The sequence below is a fragment of the Motacilla alba genome, chromosome 2, assembly GCF_015832195.1.
Source record: "Motacilla alba alba isolate MOTALB_02 chromosome 2, Motacilla_alba_V1.0_pri, whole genome shotgun sequence".
Taxonomy (NCBI): Eukaryota; Metazoa; Chordata; class Aves; order Passeriformes; family Motacillidae; genus Motacilla; species Motacilla alba.
This window is the reverse complement of record NC_052017.1, coordinates 108735745-108752500: the sequence shown is the minus strand read 5'-3', so window position 1 is coordinate 108752500 and position 16756 is coordinate 108735745. Positions and strand designations below refer to the sequence as shown.

The 16756-nt window shown below is 40.8% G+C and overlaps 1 protein-coding gene across 3 annotated transcripts in view; it reads left to right on the top strand.

Annotated features, from left to right (window-relative positions):
• Positions 1–1321: 1321 nt before the first annotated feature.
• The window catches only part of LOC119697696 (ras-related protein Rab-10-like), a 32346-nt gene continuing 16911 nt past the window's right edge, over positions 1322–16756 (top strand). The window contains exons 1-3 of one of the 3 annotated variants that reach the window (XM_038128766.1): positions 1322–1610; positions 7573–7633; positions 10791–10929. In XM_038128766.1, coding sequence (XP_037984694.1) covers positions 1451–1610; positions 7573–7633; positions 10791–10929 — 360 coding nt within the window. In that variant the 5' untranslated portion in view covers positions 1322–1450. The remainder of the gene's footprint in view (positions 1611–7572; positions 7634–10790; positions 10930–16756) is intronic. The other 2 variants (XM_038128764.1, XM_038128765.1) reach the window with 2 other exon arrangements.

Below are 16756 nucleotides of genomic sequence, written 5' to 3'. Positions count from 1 at the left end.
CCTCCTAGCCTTTATTTTGCTGAACTAAGCAAGCCACATGCCTGCTGCTTTATTGTACAAGTCAGGCCCCCAAAATACCTTCATAATGTGATGTGTCACCTAAAAGTGTCCTGTGGGCTACACATTTTCCACCAACAGTCACTCAAGAATGCATTCACACTCATCAATACACAACCTTACTCTGTGCCTAACTGAAACACTTTAACTGATGCCTTCTTTTCCAGCACTGGGTTTTTTACACAGAGATCACCCCTAAAAAGCCCACCGAACTCAGCAGTTGATTTCATCTGTTGTTCCCTACTCCTTATTTCTCAGCTTGTGGCAGAAATTCTCAATTTTCCAGCAATGAAGGAAATGTTACTGACTGAGGGACAGGTTGATGACATCCTTTGGAGATTTTCTACAACAAAGTCCTAAAGGTCACCAAGTCCAATACTGGCAAGCTGAGGTGCAGGTTGGTGTGAGGGGTGAAGGGGACATAAGCCTGAAATAATACCTCCTTGATAAGAGGCCAAGCATTATTTCATTTGTGGAGTCAGCATGCCTGGAGGAATTTAAGAGGTGTCTGGATTGGGTGCTGGTGATACAGTTTAGTGGTTTATGGGTTACAGTGGCAGTGCTGGGTTGATGATAGGACTGGATGATCCTAAAGGGATCTTCCAAGCTTGATGGTCCTGATTCTGTAATTCTGAATCATGCTAGGTGGAGCTCACTGAGTCATAAATGGTCCTCCACAGAAAGCAAATGTGTCACATCTACAGCTTTGATACATAAAGTCATCAAGTTGTTAGTTGAAGGGTTGAAGGGGACAAAGTGAAATCCCATGGGAAGTCATTACAGGCCTAGATAGACACAAATATTTGCAAACGTACATTAGCACTTTTCATTCAAATATATCCTGTTGCTAAATTTACAACACTGGATGAGTTCCGTGTGCATGCTGGCAAATGGCCACGGGCCTTATAATCTGGACAATGTGGGATCCTGGTAAAAAAACATCCAGACACACATGCAGCAAACGTACACTGTTGATACAGGTTATTTTTTTGTTTGGGTTTTTTTTTTTTTTTTGTGTGTGTGTGTGTGTGTGTGTGTGTGTGTGTGTGTGTGTGTTATAGGTCACTTTGACTGTCAGATGACAATAAAATTAAAAGTGAAAAAGAGGAAATTCTTAAAACCTGTTTCCTCAGCCTCTGACCTAGCGCGAGGAAGCAATGTGAAACCAGACTGTTTATTTCTGTACTTCACGGGGGAAGCGTCATGGGGGTTGTGAAAGTTCCCCGCTTCCTCCCTCGCGATGAAACTTCTTTTAAAAAAAAAAAAAAGTGTATCTTTGCATAATTTCATAACGCGGGCTCGGGGCAGTGGCTGGCGCTGAGGAGGCTCCGGGCCCGCTCCCGCCCCGCCCCGGCGCGGCCCGGCCCGGCCCGGCCGGCACTCGGCGCCCGCCATGGCGGGGCTGGGGCCGGCCGCGGAGCCGCGGCCGCTGCTGGTGAAAATCGTGATGGCCGGAGAGTCCTGCGTGGGGAAGACCTCCATCGTGCGCAGGTACACGGAGCCCGGCTCGCCTCCCGCCGACTCTCCCGCCACTTCGTACATGGCCACGATCGGTGAGTGCCCGCCGCCTCCGTGCGCCTCCGCCCGCCTCGCTGCCGCCCCTCGCCCTCCCCTCCGCGGTGCCCGCGGCTCGCACACGGCCAGACCGGCGCTGTCAGCGCGGCTCTCCGGGCTGGGAGGTGTCAAACCGCCCTGCGCTGAGCCGTGCGGCTGTGCAGCTGCGTCCCGCAGCTTAGACCTTTGCCGGGGTGTCAGGACAGGTGTCGCGCTGGCTCCGGTGCCGCTGCAAAGTGCTGGCTTGCTGTTCGGCTGGGCTTTGGGAGCCTGCTCCTGGTATAAACTTGCGAAGACTTCTTACTGCCCACTGAGGCCCTGCTGCTGTACGTCAGTGCAGGTGCAGAGAAAACAGTACAGAGCCCCAGATCAGCTGGATTGGAAATGACCTCTGATACCATCGAGTCCAGCCTGTGACCAAAGACTGCCATGTCAAACAGACAATTCACAGAGTGCCTTGTTCGGTCTGAAACACTTCCAGGTGACTCCACCACCTCCCTGGGCAGCCCATGCCAATGTCTAATCACACTTTCTGGGAAGATATTCTTTCTAATGTCCAACCTAAACCTTCCCTGGCACAGTTTGAGGCTAATTTCTCTTGTTCTGTCACTTGCAGCTTGAGAGGCCCATCCCCACCTGGCTGCAGCCTCCTTGCGGGTACCAACCTCAGAGGGCCGTCAAGTGTCAGTAAAAAGAGCCCAGTTCATCAGTATTTCAGGCTAGAAAAGGGCTTTAACTTTGTGTTTATAAATTTAATAGTATATGGATATCATCTACTGTAGTTAGCAGTGTGCATGATGATTAAAGCAGAGCTGTTGCTATGATGGAGATCATTAACCCTGCCCAGACCATGTCAGTTCTGCGCTGGCACCACACACTGCAGCTGGCAGGTGATGGAGAGCTCCCCACTGCCTTGGCACTCCCAAGCTCACAGTGCCATGGGGAATGGCAGGATGACTGTCCACATGCTGAAAACCTTGTCTCCAGCCTGAAAATGTGTTACGTGAGCACAGTAGTTTGATTAGCTGTGGACATTTTCTCAAATCCTCACTGGGAAATTTTGATTTTTAAGAGTTTGCGTGTAAGAATATTTTTTCTTTGATTTGATTTGATTTGATTCTGAAGAGAAAACTAAATTATGCCAGGAAATTGTATATTCTTGCATTTGGAATATGCATGGCTCATTTACACATCTTTCAATCAGGGAGATCTTGGTGTAGTGGAATTAAATATCAGACAGTAGCTGTAGCAGTAGTTAGTCCAGGGAATACTTAATGTACCCAAGATGACTTGACCTGCCCACATAAGAATGGCTGAACTTTAACCACTTTTTATTTTCTTGCCCTTTCTTACAAAGCAGTTCCTGAAACCAGCACAGACAAAGAGGGAAGAGCACAACAGTAAAGTCAGGAAATGGATCCTAATTATAGGCAACTTGTTGCCAGGCTTAGCAAGAAACCCCAAAGAATGGCTATAAAATAAATAGTGGCTTTATTGATGTGGTTTACATTGAGATTCCTGACCATGAGGTTATTATTTTGAGACATAATTTCTTTTACTCCTGATTCAGCCCACTGTAGACTCTAAAAATTTTATATGGTGATGATATTTAGAATATATTTCCCAAGTTGTGACTTGAACTATTTCAAGGAGTAATGAAGATAATAGTTTTTGTGACAGTTTATGGACTAAGATTAATCTCTTTAGTTTCATTAGTGACACCTATTATTGAGATGTTTAAAAACATTTTTTAATATCTGGAATGCTTATCTGGAATATAAATGAATAATCCAAGCATGGTATTTGTTACCTGAATGTGTTTTTAAAGTTATTTCTGAACTACTGTGTTCCATTTATTTCCATTTTACAATGTGTTTTAGAGCTTGAACTTTGAAAAGAAACAGGATTATGAGGGGTGTCTTCCAAAAGAGTAATGTTGGAAGTAGAGGGTTCCTTCTTCTTTGAGGCAGCTGGAATGGAGAGGATGCCTTAGAGATTGTGGCTCCTAGTGATGTAAAGGAAGAAGACACAGTGTTTTCTCAGTTTGTGATGTCTCCTTCCTCACTATTGATACCATCAGAACAAATAACTGTTTTTATCTGGATGCCTGTTTCCTACAAGCTCAGTCAAATGATCCCTTTCTGTTGTACAGCCTATTAAATGCTCATATGCTGTCAGGTGATTTTTTCACTTTACCTGTCCAATTCAAATGGTGATTTGAGTAGAGAGAACGTTATCCTGACTGTGCAGTCTTGCAACTTCCTGAGTTCCCTGACAAAATCATGTGCCATCACCTTCCTTGGTGGCAGAGGGTCATAGGCACACAAGTTAAAAGGTTGTTGAAAGGTTGTCTCATTTCTATGTCATCATGAATCACAGATTTGTGTTACTAGGAAAATTCCTAGTGTTATTGTGGGGGGAAAAAGCCAGACAAGTATTTTGTAGTGAACTTTTCTAAAATTATGTATTTTATGAGAAAATGCAAAAAATACATCCACGGTAAATTTTCATTGAAATCTTTTAATGCAACATTTAAATACTCAAGGCTGGGTGCCCTTCCTCCTCTTCAATTACATAGTTTGGATAAATTATCAGCAGTTATAATTTTCTAATTAAACTTATACACATCATAAGGTGGATGCATTGTATTATGAATAGATTATAAAGAATAAATGTCTTTGTTTAAACAATAGTATTGCATATAAAGTCATAGAGGTTTATGAACAAAAGAACCTCCTTGTATAGCAGTGAACAGAGTTGTGATCTCACAGGCTGTGAGGTTATTTTGCTGTATTGTGGTTGCTGTGGTCCTTCAGCACATGTGTTTTCTGTGAGAAACATTTCTGCAGAGCTGTGAGTCCTCCCAAATCTGTTATAGTTGAAAGTGGTACAAATTCAATTAGGATTAAAAAGTCTATGTAGATTCCCTGATATTTACTTTAGAAGGGAATAAAGTAATCAACAAAAAATGACCCATATTGAAGGTAAATGTGTCCTGTGTTAAGAACACCAGTAGCAATCCACATCTTTTCTCTTTTCTAACAAAACTGGATATTTTTGTCACTCTTGTTTTCTTAACAAACCATCTTATCCCATGAGTTGCTTTTCTCAGCAAACCAGGAATTATCAGTTCTTGTGACTGCTCAGACACACCTCTCTGCTTCAGACATTGCTTGACATGTTCAGAAAAGAATCTGATACAAGAAATGCACCAGCAACTAGGAGGGGTTAAGTATGGGTTAGGAGTAACAGTGGAAACTCAACCCACCATGTCTCGCTGGGCACTTGCCCAGTTTGGGTGCAGGAGCTGCTAGGAACTGCTTCCTTGTTCCTGGAGTTGAAGATGCTGTATGACAGGCAGTGGGCTGGGTAGAACCTGCACAGGGGCATTCACCACCCTCTGTCCATGCTTTCCCTGTTGTACCCTGCTAAGCTACTCAAACTTGTATTTTCTTTGGGCAGACATATGTTTTTGAGCATTTTCTATCAGGGACCCACCAGCTCTGTTTGGGTGAAAAGTGTGCTGTAATTTTCCAGGCCAGCTGCAAAAGACCTCTTTGAAGAGGATTTCTGCAGATGGACAAAGGGAGGGAAGAGAGGGGCATTTCACAGCTGAATTACCCTGTGGCTGACTATTTTTATGCTTTTTAGCCTTAATTGTCTTTAAGGTGCCTCAGTCCTAATATGAGCATTATTTACTCTTTGAAATACAAAGAAAATAAATTTTCATGGCTATGAAAGTTGGAAATAACAACCAGAATTAGAGCTTGCACCCAGCATCCTCCCTCTTGGTTTTATTTGATAGCTTAAAAGAGGCAAGTACATGCTGTTGCATTCCAATAACATTTATCTCAAGAGCTGTAATCAATGCTTGCTTTGTTATGTTGATCATGTTGTATACCAGGTAGGTCTTAAAAGCATCTGAAATCCGTGAGCTGTCTTTGGCATTGTGTATCTCATTTTTCTTTTCTGTCTCCCCAATTTGCTAAGTTTGCTGGAAATTTCATATAAAGACATGAACAATTCATGCATGCAGAACATATTGACTTCTGTTTTTCACTAACATTCATTGACCTTTTAGGTCAATAAATTTTGAAGTTGACTTAAGAAGTCAATATGCCTGATTTTAATTTAGATTAAGTTTTAGTCTGATTCAGCACTCTGCTTCCCTTTTTACAATTTTTTTTTAAAAAGCTTATAGCAATTTATTATTAAAATTATGTCAACTGAGAACTTTTCCCTATAGTTCTGGGAATCCCTGTCTGGAATATATTTTTTTGCTGTGTTCCCAATGCACCATTTGTAAGTGACGTTCCAGCCTCCCAGTGTATACTCTGTCCCTCTCAACTGTTTCAACATCAATTGTAGAAAATGATACAGATAATTAAACAAAACCATGTGAATTTCAGGAGCAAGTGTTTTCCATCACATTGGAATCTCACCTTACATGAGCAAATTTTACTTAAATTACATTTCCTTCTGACAATATTAATTCCATCAAGGAAGCTTTGTGTAATATTAATTACCAATACCAATTATATTATTTCATCTTTCCTTTTCACTGAAGCTTCAATGAAAATTCATCAAGTGAAGGACATGATTATCATAATAATTTTTGAAATCCACCTCAACTCCCTTACCACATACACACGAAAAAATGGTAATGGCATTGAAAGTGCGTGTGAGTGCATGCATGTGAGAGTGTACTTGTCAAAATTTTGTGCACAATACATCTGTCAGTACAGAGAAAGGGAGCATTTCCTCTGCATTTTTGGTTTGCTGCCATGGGTGCTTTCCTTTGATTAGTAATTTGGCTTGCACATTCTTACAGAAATCAGTTCAGTGGTATTAACTGAAAATTTTTGTGTGTTTTCAATCTGTTTGGTTCCTTCAAATGACATTACTACTGGTGAAAAGACGCTGTCATTTTAAGTAGCTATAGTTTGATCTTATGGAATTTTGCCCATACAGTATGGTCAGCTGTCACAATGTTACCTTAAGTTCATTTTCTATAATTGACAAGAAGAGCCTAATTGTTTTTCAGTGGGGGACAAAAGCAATAATGGAAATTATCAAATGGTATTTCAAACTTCAGCAATGAAGTAATAGGGGAAACAATGCTTTACTCTGCAAAAATACGTCATTCTAAGATAGCAGCTGATAGCTGGCAGATTCTAATTTTAGAACTGGAACTTCAACAGCTCATAAATCTAGGTATCATCTAACACGTCTGGAGTACTAATTGACGATTCAATAAAGGAAAACGCTATAAATCATAAGGAAAATATCTTTGTAGTGTGCACAGAGACAACATTCTGGATTGATTTTAAGTATTAATGCTTGCTTTTAGCATTGGCTTTCTGGATCTGATTTAGGCTGTAGAGCCAGTCCTCTTCATTTTGAATTAAATCCCATGTATGTTTGTCTTTGCACTTGCTGTGTACAGGCAAGTTGTACTTCTGCTCATGTACACCTGGATTTTTTTTTTTTTAGGGATTTGGAAGTAAGGACAGAAAATTGTGTTGCCCATGTGACAGCTGCTTTGTGAGCATTTTTACCTTCCCACTCATAGCTGCCATGCTCTTGAAAATCACCAGTGTATTTGTACAATGTACTGTTGTGCATAGGCCATGAAACTGCTGTCACGTCCCTTGCCAATCCATGGTAATACTTACTTGTAGTTTCAGAATATCTTCACCTTTGCTTTGACCTGCCCTTTCTTTGCTTGGTATTGGCATTGCTTTGTATTGTATTTGTGCAATGTATTGGCACTCAGCAGTGAATAATTTCCTTTTAAAGCTTCCATATTGAGTGTATGTGGTTGGCTAGTTATTCTTTCTGTGCTATTGTTCCTTTTCACTTTCTGTTTGAAATTGTGTGATAACTAGAGCTGAGAAACAATCTTATAAGGGAATCCATGTTGTTATGAGAAATGTTACAGATTTTCCTTTTTTCTTCTAGGCATTGATTTTAAAGTAAAGCCAGTAGTGTTTAATGATACAAGAGTGAAACTTCAAATATGGTAAGTTTTAATTAGTATCACAAAAGAAAGCCAACTAAATTGCATTATGACATGAAAAATCTCATCTACTTTGAATTGTGTGTCTTTATAATGTGCAGGTACTCCTACTTGAAAATTTTAAAATTTGAATTTAGCCTGGGAGAGTATATTTTTTTTTGCAACAACTAATGTACGTTAAAAAAAAGGGTTGTCACCGGGTTGTGTTCGCAATAAAACTTGCAGCATACAAACAAGTGCAGATCTATGATCCGTATGAAGTGTATTTAATTGTATAGGAACATTGAGGAAAGTGAGAAAGCAAGATGTTAGATTTCATTACCCATCAAATGTATGTTCGAAAGGGTCACCAAGAGACATTACTTTTGATAAGATGAATCTTTGGGAATGTGCACTATTTTTGGTTCTGAAATTTCTCTGAAAGTTATATTGGGCTTCTGACACCTGGCTTTCCAGGCATCTAATACTGAAGATTATATACCAGTATTTAACTTGTCAAGGAGTAAATCTGTGTATGAATTATCTGACCAGTATTGGATCTGCACTTATTTCATCTCAGGCTTTAATGAAAGAATAATAGAGGCTTGTTTATAGTTTTCTTAAGGCGTAATTCATAGAATCATAGAATATGCTGAGTTGGAAGGGACCCATCAGGATCATTGAGTCTGACTTCTGGCCTTGCACAGGACACCAATAATCTCACCATGTGCCTGAGAGCATTGTCCAAATGCTTCTCGAACTTTTGTCAGGCTTGGTGCTGTGACCACTTCCCTGGGCAGCCTGTTCCAGTGCCCAACTACCCTCTGGGTGAAGAATCTTTTTTTGACAGCCAAACTACCTGCCCCTGACTCAGCTTCTGGTCATGTCCTCAAGTCCTGTCACTGGTCACACAGAGTGAAGAGATCGGTACGTGTCCCTCTGCTTCCCCTTGTGAGGAAGTTGGACTGCAATGAGGTCTCCCTTCAGTCTCCTCCAGGCTGAACAAACCAAGAGACTACAGACACTTGTCGTATGGCTTCCCCTATTTTCATGGCCCTCCTTTGGATGCTGTCTAAGAGCTTAATGCCTTTTTCATATTGTGGTATCCAAAACTGCCCCCAGCACTTGAGGTGAGGCTGCCCCAGTGCACAGCAGAGCAGGACAATCCCCTCCTGTGCTTGCTTGGTGCTGCTGTGCCTGATGCCCCCAGGACATGCTTGGCCCTCCTGGCTGCCAGGGTACTGCTGACTTATGTTTAAATTGCCAGTGACCAGGACCTCCAGGTCCCTTTCTTCAGCCCTGCCTTCCAGTAAGACATTCCCCAGTCTGTACACAGAACCAGGATTGCCCCGTCCCAGGTGCAGAGTCTGGCACTTGCCCTTGTTAAACTTCGTGCAGTTGGTGATTGCCCAGTCCTCTCATTTGTTGAGGTCTCTCTGCAGAGCCTCTCTGCTCTGGAGGGAGTCAACAGCTTCTTCCAATTTAGTACCTTTGGCAAACTTACTTGGTGTCCCTTTGAATCCTGCATCCCAGTGGTTAATGAAGATGTTGAAGAGAAGTGGGCTGAGGATGGAGCACTGCAGAACCCCTAGTTCTAGTGACCAGACCCCAGCCTGATGTCACCCCCTTCACTGTAACCCTTTGTGCCCAACCTGTGAGCCAGCTGCTCACCCATCACTGAGCATGGTTATCCAGCTGTGTGCTGGACATTTGGTCTGGAGGCTACTGTGAGAGACAGTTCCAAAAGTTTTGTTAAAGTTCATTGAGATCATATCTATTGGCTTTCCTAGATCAGGTAGGTGGATTACCATTTTATAGAAGGAAGTCAGATTCAGCAAGAAGGACTTTGGCCTGCTGTGCTGTCTGTGGCCAATGACTGTGTTGTTGTCCAGGTTTATCTCCCAGAATAATATTTTTCATTATTTTACTGGGCACTGAAGTGAGACTGACAGGCCTGTAGTTTCCAGAGTCTTGCCCTTCTTGAAAACTGTGACAGCTTTACCCAGCTTCCAGTCAGCTGGGACCTCTCCAGACTCCCAAGACTGCTTAAAAACCAAGAGAGGCTTTGTGGTGACATCAGCCAGCTTTTTGACAGTTTTCAGATGAATCCCATCAGGCCTCATGGATTTGTAGGGATCCAGCTGGAGAAGCAGATTCCACACAATTTCAGGGTCAAATGGGAGTTGATCACTCGCACAGTCATGGTCCTCCAGCTCAGGGCGCTGAGACCCCCTTGGTCTGTCTTCTGTGTTGAAGACAATGAATGCATTAAACACCTCTGCTTGTCCATGTCCCTCCAGGTGAGGTGACCATCCTCATCCTGTAACAAACTGACGTTATTTCTACACTGCCTTTTGCCATTCATATATTTGAAAAAACCTTTTATTTGTCTCCCGTGTTTCTATCAGCTTCAGTGTAGCTTTGACCACACAGATTTTCTCCCTCCAGTGGCAAACAGAATCTCTGTATTCTTTCCATGTCACCTGGCTTTGCTTCCACTGGGCATGCACCTTCCTTATTCATTTTATTTCCCATCAGGTTTCACTCATGCCAGTGATGTCATGTCTCTGGGACTGGGACAAAGCTTGGAGCTTGTCTCATTTGTTCCTCTTGCTTGGTGTAGTAGTGTAGAAACATTTCAGGTATGGTGCTTTGTAGCCAACATCTCCTGAAGCAGATTGAGGGATACCATTTGCGTTTGTTTCCTCAAGTTTTGGCATTATGTGTAAGAACCGCTGTGTCCTTATATTTTATGGCTTTTTCCCAAAACCTGTCTTCCATCTAAACCAGGTTGTTGTTTGTATCACAGTTTACAAAGGGGTTGTCCAAATATGGGGATGTCATCTGACATCTTGTCTTTTTATCGCCTGAATTACTTATATAAAGAAGGAATGGTGGGCTTGACATTACTTTCAGGTTTCAGCCACTGGCTTGGCTTCCCTAGTAGGGCTGTATTATTCAGAATACATTTCCAGTGTATTTCTTTTATTGCTATATCTGGCACCCAGATTTTCTGTCATCTGTGTTTTTTCTTGTTTGTTTCATGTTAGAGTACATAATTTAAAACTTGGACAATACTCCGTAAAGTAATCTTTCTTGGGGATTCTGCAGTTTGATCACATCTTGTTTGTTTGTTTGTTTGTTTGTTTGTATGTGTGTGATTTGTTACAATTTCCTTCAGGGATACTGCTGGCCAGGAACGGTTCCATACACTTAGTACCAGCTATTTCCGTGGTGCACAAGGCTTTGTTCTCGTATATGACATCACAAATCTGAAGAGTTTTCAAAGTATAACAATCTGGATGAATGACATATATGAGGTAAATATATCTGTCAGCAGTTGATCGCTAAATGAAGGTAATTAATGTGTCATTTTAAATGACTGCATGAGATGTATTCTTGTTCCTGTATGTTTGTAAACAGAATTTCTTGCATTTAACTCAGCACATAGTATGATAGTAGAATTACTGTCATCTGAAACTGGAACATGGTTTATATTTAGGCAAGCCCATGTTGATGAAGGAATGTTTTCTGAAGTACTTCTAAAACATAGCTTCCAATCCCTCTTTGTGCATGCTGCATTATGGTGCTCTTGTCACTGGTGTGGCTATGCGTAGATCAGTCCGCATGAGCTCATCCTGGGATTTTAATTAGATTCCATATCAAAATTCTGTATCACAGCCAGTGATTTCCCTTTCCTAATTTCATTACTTCAGTGTAGTTACCTCATTCCAAGATCAAAGGAATTAAATATCCTCTTTGTCCTTGCTGCATGCTCCTGGAGAGGATGGTTTCAAGAGGGAGGAAGTGGGGTGGGAGGGTATTTAATTAGCTCAGCTGCTCGTGGTGCTGCAGCCAGAAATACGTGCTTTCATGTGACATAGGAAGTGATTCAACAGCACATGGCTTCCAGACAGGGTATGTGTTCCCACTGGAGCTTGTCAGAGAGAGCCCACTGTGCTTCACTCTGACTTCCTAATGTGGTAGAAAACTAACACAGCAAAAGAAGTTGAGTGGTTTTTCTGCTCTATTAGTGAGTTTGAGAGGCTCATAGAAAGGTCTGACACTTACTGGAGCTGTTGTAAAATGAGCTGGTAGGAGTAGGAAGGCCAGAATAAGAATGTCTGGAGATAATGTGAAAGGACAGAGGTGTGGGCAAGCCCTTAGACAAGAGATCATTCAGCTGACTCTAACCCTGTATTCCAAGTCTTTTTGGGTAGGTCTCTCTTGATGTGTTCTCTGTTAGATAGAGGCAAGGCAGTTTTAGACTAGAATATTTCTGCTGTAAGGGATCTTCAATGATCATCTAGTCCAGCTGCCCAACCACTTAAGCCCTGACCAAAAGTTAAATTGTGTTATTAAGAGCACTATCCAGATGCCTCTTAATTTGGCTTGGGGAATTGACCATCTCCCTAGGAAGCCTTTTCCAGTGTTTGACCACTGGCTCAGTAAAGAAATGTTTTGCAATGTCCAGTCTGAATATCCCTGGCACAACTTTGTGCCATTCTCATGTGTCCTGTCTTTTGATACCTGGGAGAAAAGATCAGTATTGTTCTCGCTATTGTTCTCTCTAGCCTAAGGAGGCTGTAGGGAGCCGTGCTATTTCCCGTCAGCAGTAGCACAGTAGTTTGTAGTTAGTATGCTTGTGGAAATTTGTGTAAGAATACAAGCAAGGTGGTGCTCTCCATTGATCAAAATCAAGCAAAGTTTAAGGCAGGTTTTTAAATATTCTAGTGATTTGGTGGGGATGGATGGGAAAGGGGGCTTTTCCTCTTGGGGAAGGGGGCTTGAAATAAAACCATCAAATGCATTATTTTCTCTCTTCACAGCTTCAGTATACAGCTGAATTAATGAAATACACATGATCATTTATCCAATAATATATACAAGGGATATCTTGAACCCTTAGGAAAACATTGCATGCACATTATCTCATTTTTAAAAACATTACTCTGGTAACCTAGTAAATCATTGTTCTTGACCTTACAGCCATCTTAAAAGTCTTAGTGGCAGCAGAGCCTAACTTCAGTAATGTGTTACGGAGGAGATTCGATGACACAATATTCTTACTGGCTTGTCTGCACAAATTTTAAACTAACACATCTGTTTTCTTATTTTGTTAAGAAAAGCATGGGCCTTTCTTCTGTTGGCCAAACAAAAGTCACAGCTAGATATGCCACTGGTTGTACAGTTTCATGGTTAACAAAAATATAGCTCAGCAAACAGTATGATAGCAGTTTTACTGTTACCTGAAACTGAAAATGTAGATTATCTGCATATATCCATTTCTTCCTGTCTGTCTATCTATCTATCTATCTGTTTATCTATCTATCTATCTATCTGTTTATCTATCTATCTCTCCATATTTCAACATAAAATGTTGTTCTGGCTTCACACTGGCTCCAAAGGGGTCATATTGTCCTGTCATCTTCAATTAGATGAACTAGGTGATTGATTCAGTGGGCTACAGTGCACAGCCATAAACAGCAAGAAGGTATCAAGGCTGCATGGCTAGGGTGGAGGGAAGGATGAGACTAGCTCCTGTGGCCACCATGCTGGTTTAGATCTGATTTAGTCAATCAGGAAATGACACCTGCACAAGCCTGCTCTCTGTTTGTGACATTTTAAAAGCTTTCATGTAAATGTACTCAAGGTATTAATACTTAGACTGTTTAATCTTAACCCCTGAAGGTACTTCTGTTAGTTTAAAGTTTAAAAAAATGGAAAAATACTCAATCTAAAACAATTTCTAGGAATGTAAATTGCATGATTGATTGTACCAATCTCAAAACTAGCAATTAGTGTTGTAATAGAGCTAGATAGTAATAAAAAATTTAATTTAGTCCTAGTGGGATATCAATTTCTGAAGTGTCTTGGTGAAAATATATGGGGCTATTCATTGCAAAAGAAATGTTTTTAAGCAATAACTGTTAAAAGACAGGGCATTTCATGAAAATTAATTACTTCCTGGAGGTCGGTGACATTCCTTGCACTTGCTTTGGTCTGTGAATATAAACCAGTATTTAATTCCCTACAAATGCCCAAAATCAAAGTGACTGTTGCTACAGCACCATTTAAAATATGCAAGCATAGAAAAAAATAAATAAGTTTTTAAAAGGGAAACAGAGAGAATACAGACTTCACTAAATACCATACTAATAGGTGTAAAACTTGCACCTGAACCAGTCAGACAGGAATTTTGGAGGCAATTCAGTTATTACATTATGCTCTCATTTTTTGGTTCTTTGCACATAGAGATTTTAAACAGATTTTTTTTTTTAAATCTCTTCCGTGTGCTAAGCCATTTTTGCAACAGTTGAAAATAACAATCCAAGCAATTTACTATTCCTAAAAACTCCCATTGATTTTATAAAAACTGGCCAGTCAGTGCAATTACAATCAGATTACCAGTAATGTTCTCATTATATTTCAGTTAGTTTAAGTGTGGAATACAGCAGCCTCACTATTAAAAATTAATTATTGTCCAAGGAAGTACAAGACACAAATATGCTTCCATATCTGTATTGCTGTAAAATTTGAATTCAGAACTAGAGGAAACTAAGTAACATAACTGTACTTTTTAAAAGCTTGCTAGAAAAATATACACATGCACAGATTAATATTTTAGGACATTACTGGCAAGTCCAGTATAGGGATATTGGATTTGTAATGCATTCATTAGGAGCGTGATAATTGCAGGAAGATAACTTTAGAACCTGAAACCATTCTTTATTTGGGGAATTGCAGGTTATGTCCAATTTATTGAAGTGTTCCTCCTGCTGACATGGCTTTTAGCTACTGTATGCACCTCTTCTGAAAGGCTGATGCTGCTTGGCCTTTGAAAATTAAATAAATACAAGCAGCTGTGAACCAAATCATTTTGCAGAAAACAGGTTTTTTCCAGGATGTTTTGAACAAGATTCCAACTAACATTGGCAAAAGGTTCCTCACAATAGAGTGGTTCAAATGCTCAAATAGGTGCCCAGAGAGGATCACTTAAAGGAGACACTTAAAACTCCATTCAACAAGGCCTTGACCAACCTGATCTGATTTTGAAGTTGGCCCATCTTTGAGTGGAAGACTAGACCAGCTGACTTCTAGAAGTCCTTGCCAACTAAATCACTCCGTTACTCACACATGGCATCTGGGTCTCCAAAAATGGTTGACATAGATGGTAGGTCTTAATTTACTTCTAAATACTTTGAATAGGTTTTAATTGTGCTAGTCTTCTGATGTGGCCATCGGCCATCAAGGTGGCAATACCAGCTCCTAACAGTTATCTCTGTGCTGGAAATTGTTTGCCATCACAGAATTTTCTGCATGGAGAAGATAATTTTCTTTTCTTGTGCAAGTCTTGGTGGCAGTAGTGAAGTGTTTTTTAATACATTAACTTTCTATTTGTCCTACCTGAAGAAGTGACCCCTCAACCAGGATATGAACTGTATGAATTGTTAAATTGCTGTCATTTCTGCTTAGTGCCCTTTTTTGGTTTGGTTCCTCTGGTGCATTTGGGAGACTAGACTGTCTCTCAGTGTTTCTGCATCATACTGATGCAGAAACTTAAAGCAGTTCAGCAAATTGCTTTACAAATGTAAATTAGTTTGACTTGAAAGTCTTCTGAGTTTTTCATCCTCAGATGGGAGAGCTTGATGTCAAAAGATCGAATTGTCCCAGTTAATAGATAGGTTTGTCATTATGGCTCTGATTAGAACTTAAAATTCTTGCTCTTGTCATTTTATTAAATTGGTTTGTCTGTAGTCCTAGGTTGGCTTTGGGATAAATTGGTTTATATCTACTGCATTCTAAATTTGCAGGTAGACAAATAAATCTGATCCTTTGTTTATTTCCACTGAAGTCCTGGAAACCAGGCATTTGGAATGGAGGTCATAAGGTGGCACTTAGGAAAATATGTGGAAAGAGACATGTTTGGCAATCCTAATATGAACACTAGCTGTGTGATGCTTTCAAAGAGACTCTGAGGACAATCTATTTCTAACAAATTGTTCTGCAGTACCACAAAGGGTAGGTTTCTAGTGTCATTGTCTAATGAGTAAGAAGAGGTTGTTTCCCAGTTTTATGGCTTTCTCCAGCTGCGCCTTCATCTTGATGTTTGATCATGTACATCTTCTTCAAATGTGAAAAGCTACATTTCTTCCTCAAATACAGACTATTTCAGAATTCCCATAGTTTATTTATCAGGCATGGGTTCTCAGTTTCACTTTTAGACCTACAAACTTCTGTTGCCTTTTCAAACTGTAATTAATGAGTATCAATATCACGCAACCCTTCACAGCTACACCCTGGAGATGTGGTGAAGGGACAAGGTGGTGTTCTGGAAGATGTATCCCTGGATAGATAGCTTTATATGAAGACTCTGGGTGAGCTCATAATCATCATGGGGAGTTTGCTGCAGGGGAGGTTGGGATCATTCTTGGTAGGTCTGTGTTCACCATTTAAGAAGTGAAGAGGCAGTTTCTTCCAATAGTCTGTAAGTACAGATATGGTGTAGTTTTCTTATAGAAAAAGTATCTGCTATTTTTCATACTCACATAAATTCACAGCACTTCTGGAAAATAAAAACCGTAGAAAAAAAAAGACCTAACATTTGAAAAAAAACCTACCCTGATCCCCAAACAAATTACATACAAAAGGGATGAGCAAGATATTTTAGCTTTTGCATTTTTGATTTCTGTTAATAGCCTCATAGTCAGGTTGTGTATTTCCCTGGCTGGGTGGACATTAAGCAGTGGGGTGAAGGGCACAGGTGGGTGGCCCCTGTCAGTAATGTACTGTAGAGACTGTGGTGCTGTGATGTGAGTGTCCAGTGTTCTGAGTCCAGGATGTGGCACTGCTCAGTTTGAGGCTCTGCTGCTGCTCCCTCCCGTGGCCATTGCTCAGAGCAGCCTGGCTCCTGCTGCTGCCAGATCCAGCTGCCTGGGAACCCAGTGGGAGAAAAACCCTTCTGCCAAAACCTGGTGGCTCCAACCTGTGCCAAACACTTGAGAAGATTTGGTCAGTCTCAGTAAATCTCTTGGCTCCATTTTTTTCAGAAAAATACAATGATGATGTTTTCCTTCTCAAAATATAGTAGTGTAGGTATTCTCCAGGTTCAGATTATATTTATTTTAACCTTCAGTAAAATATGAA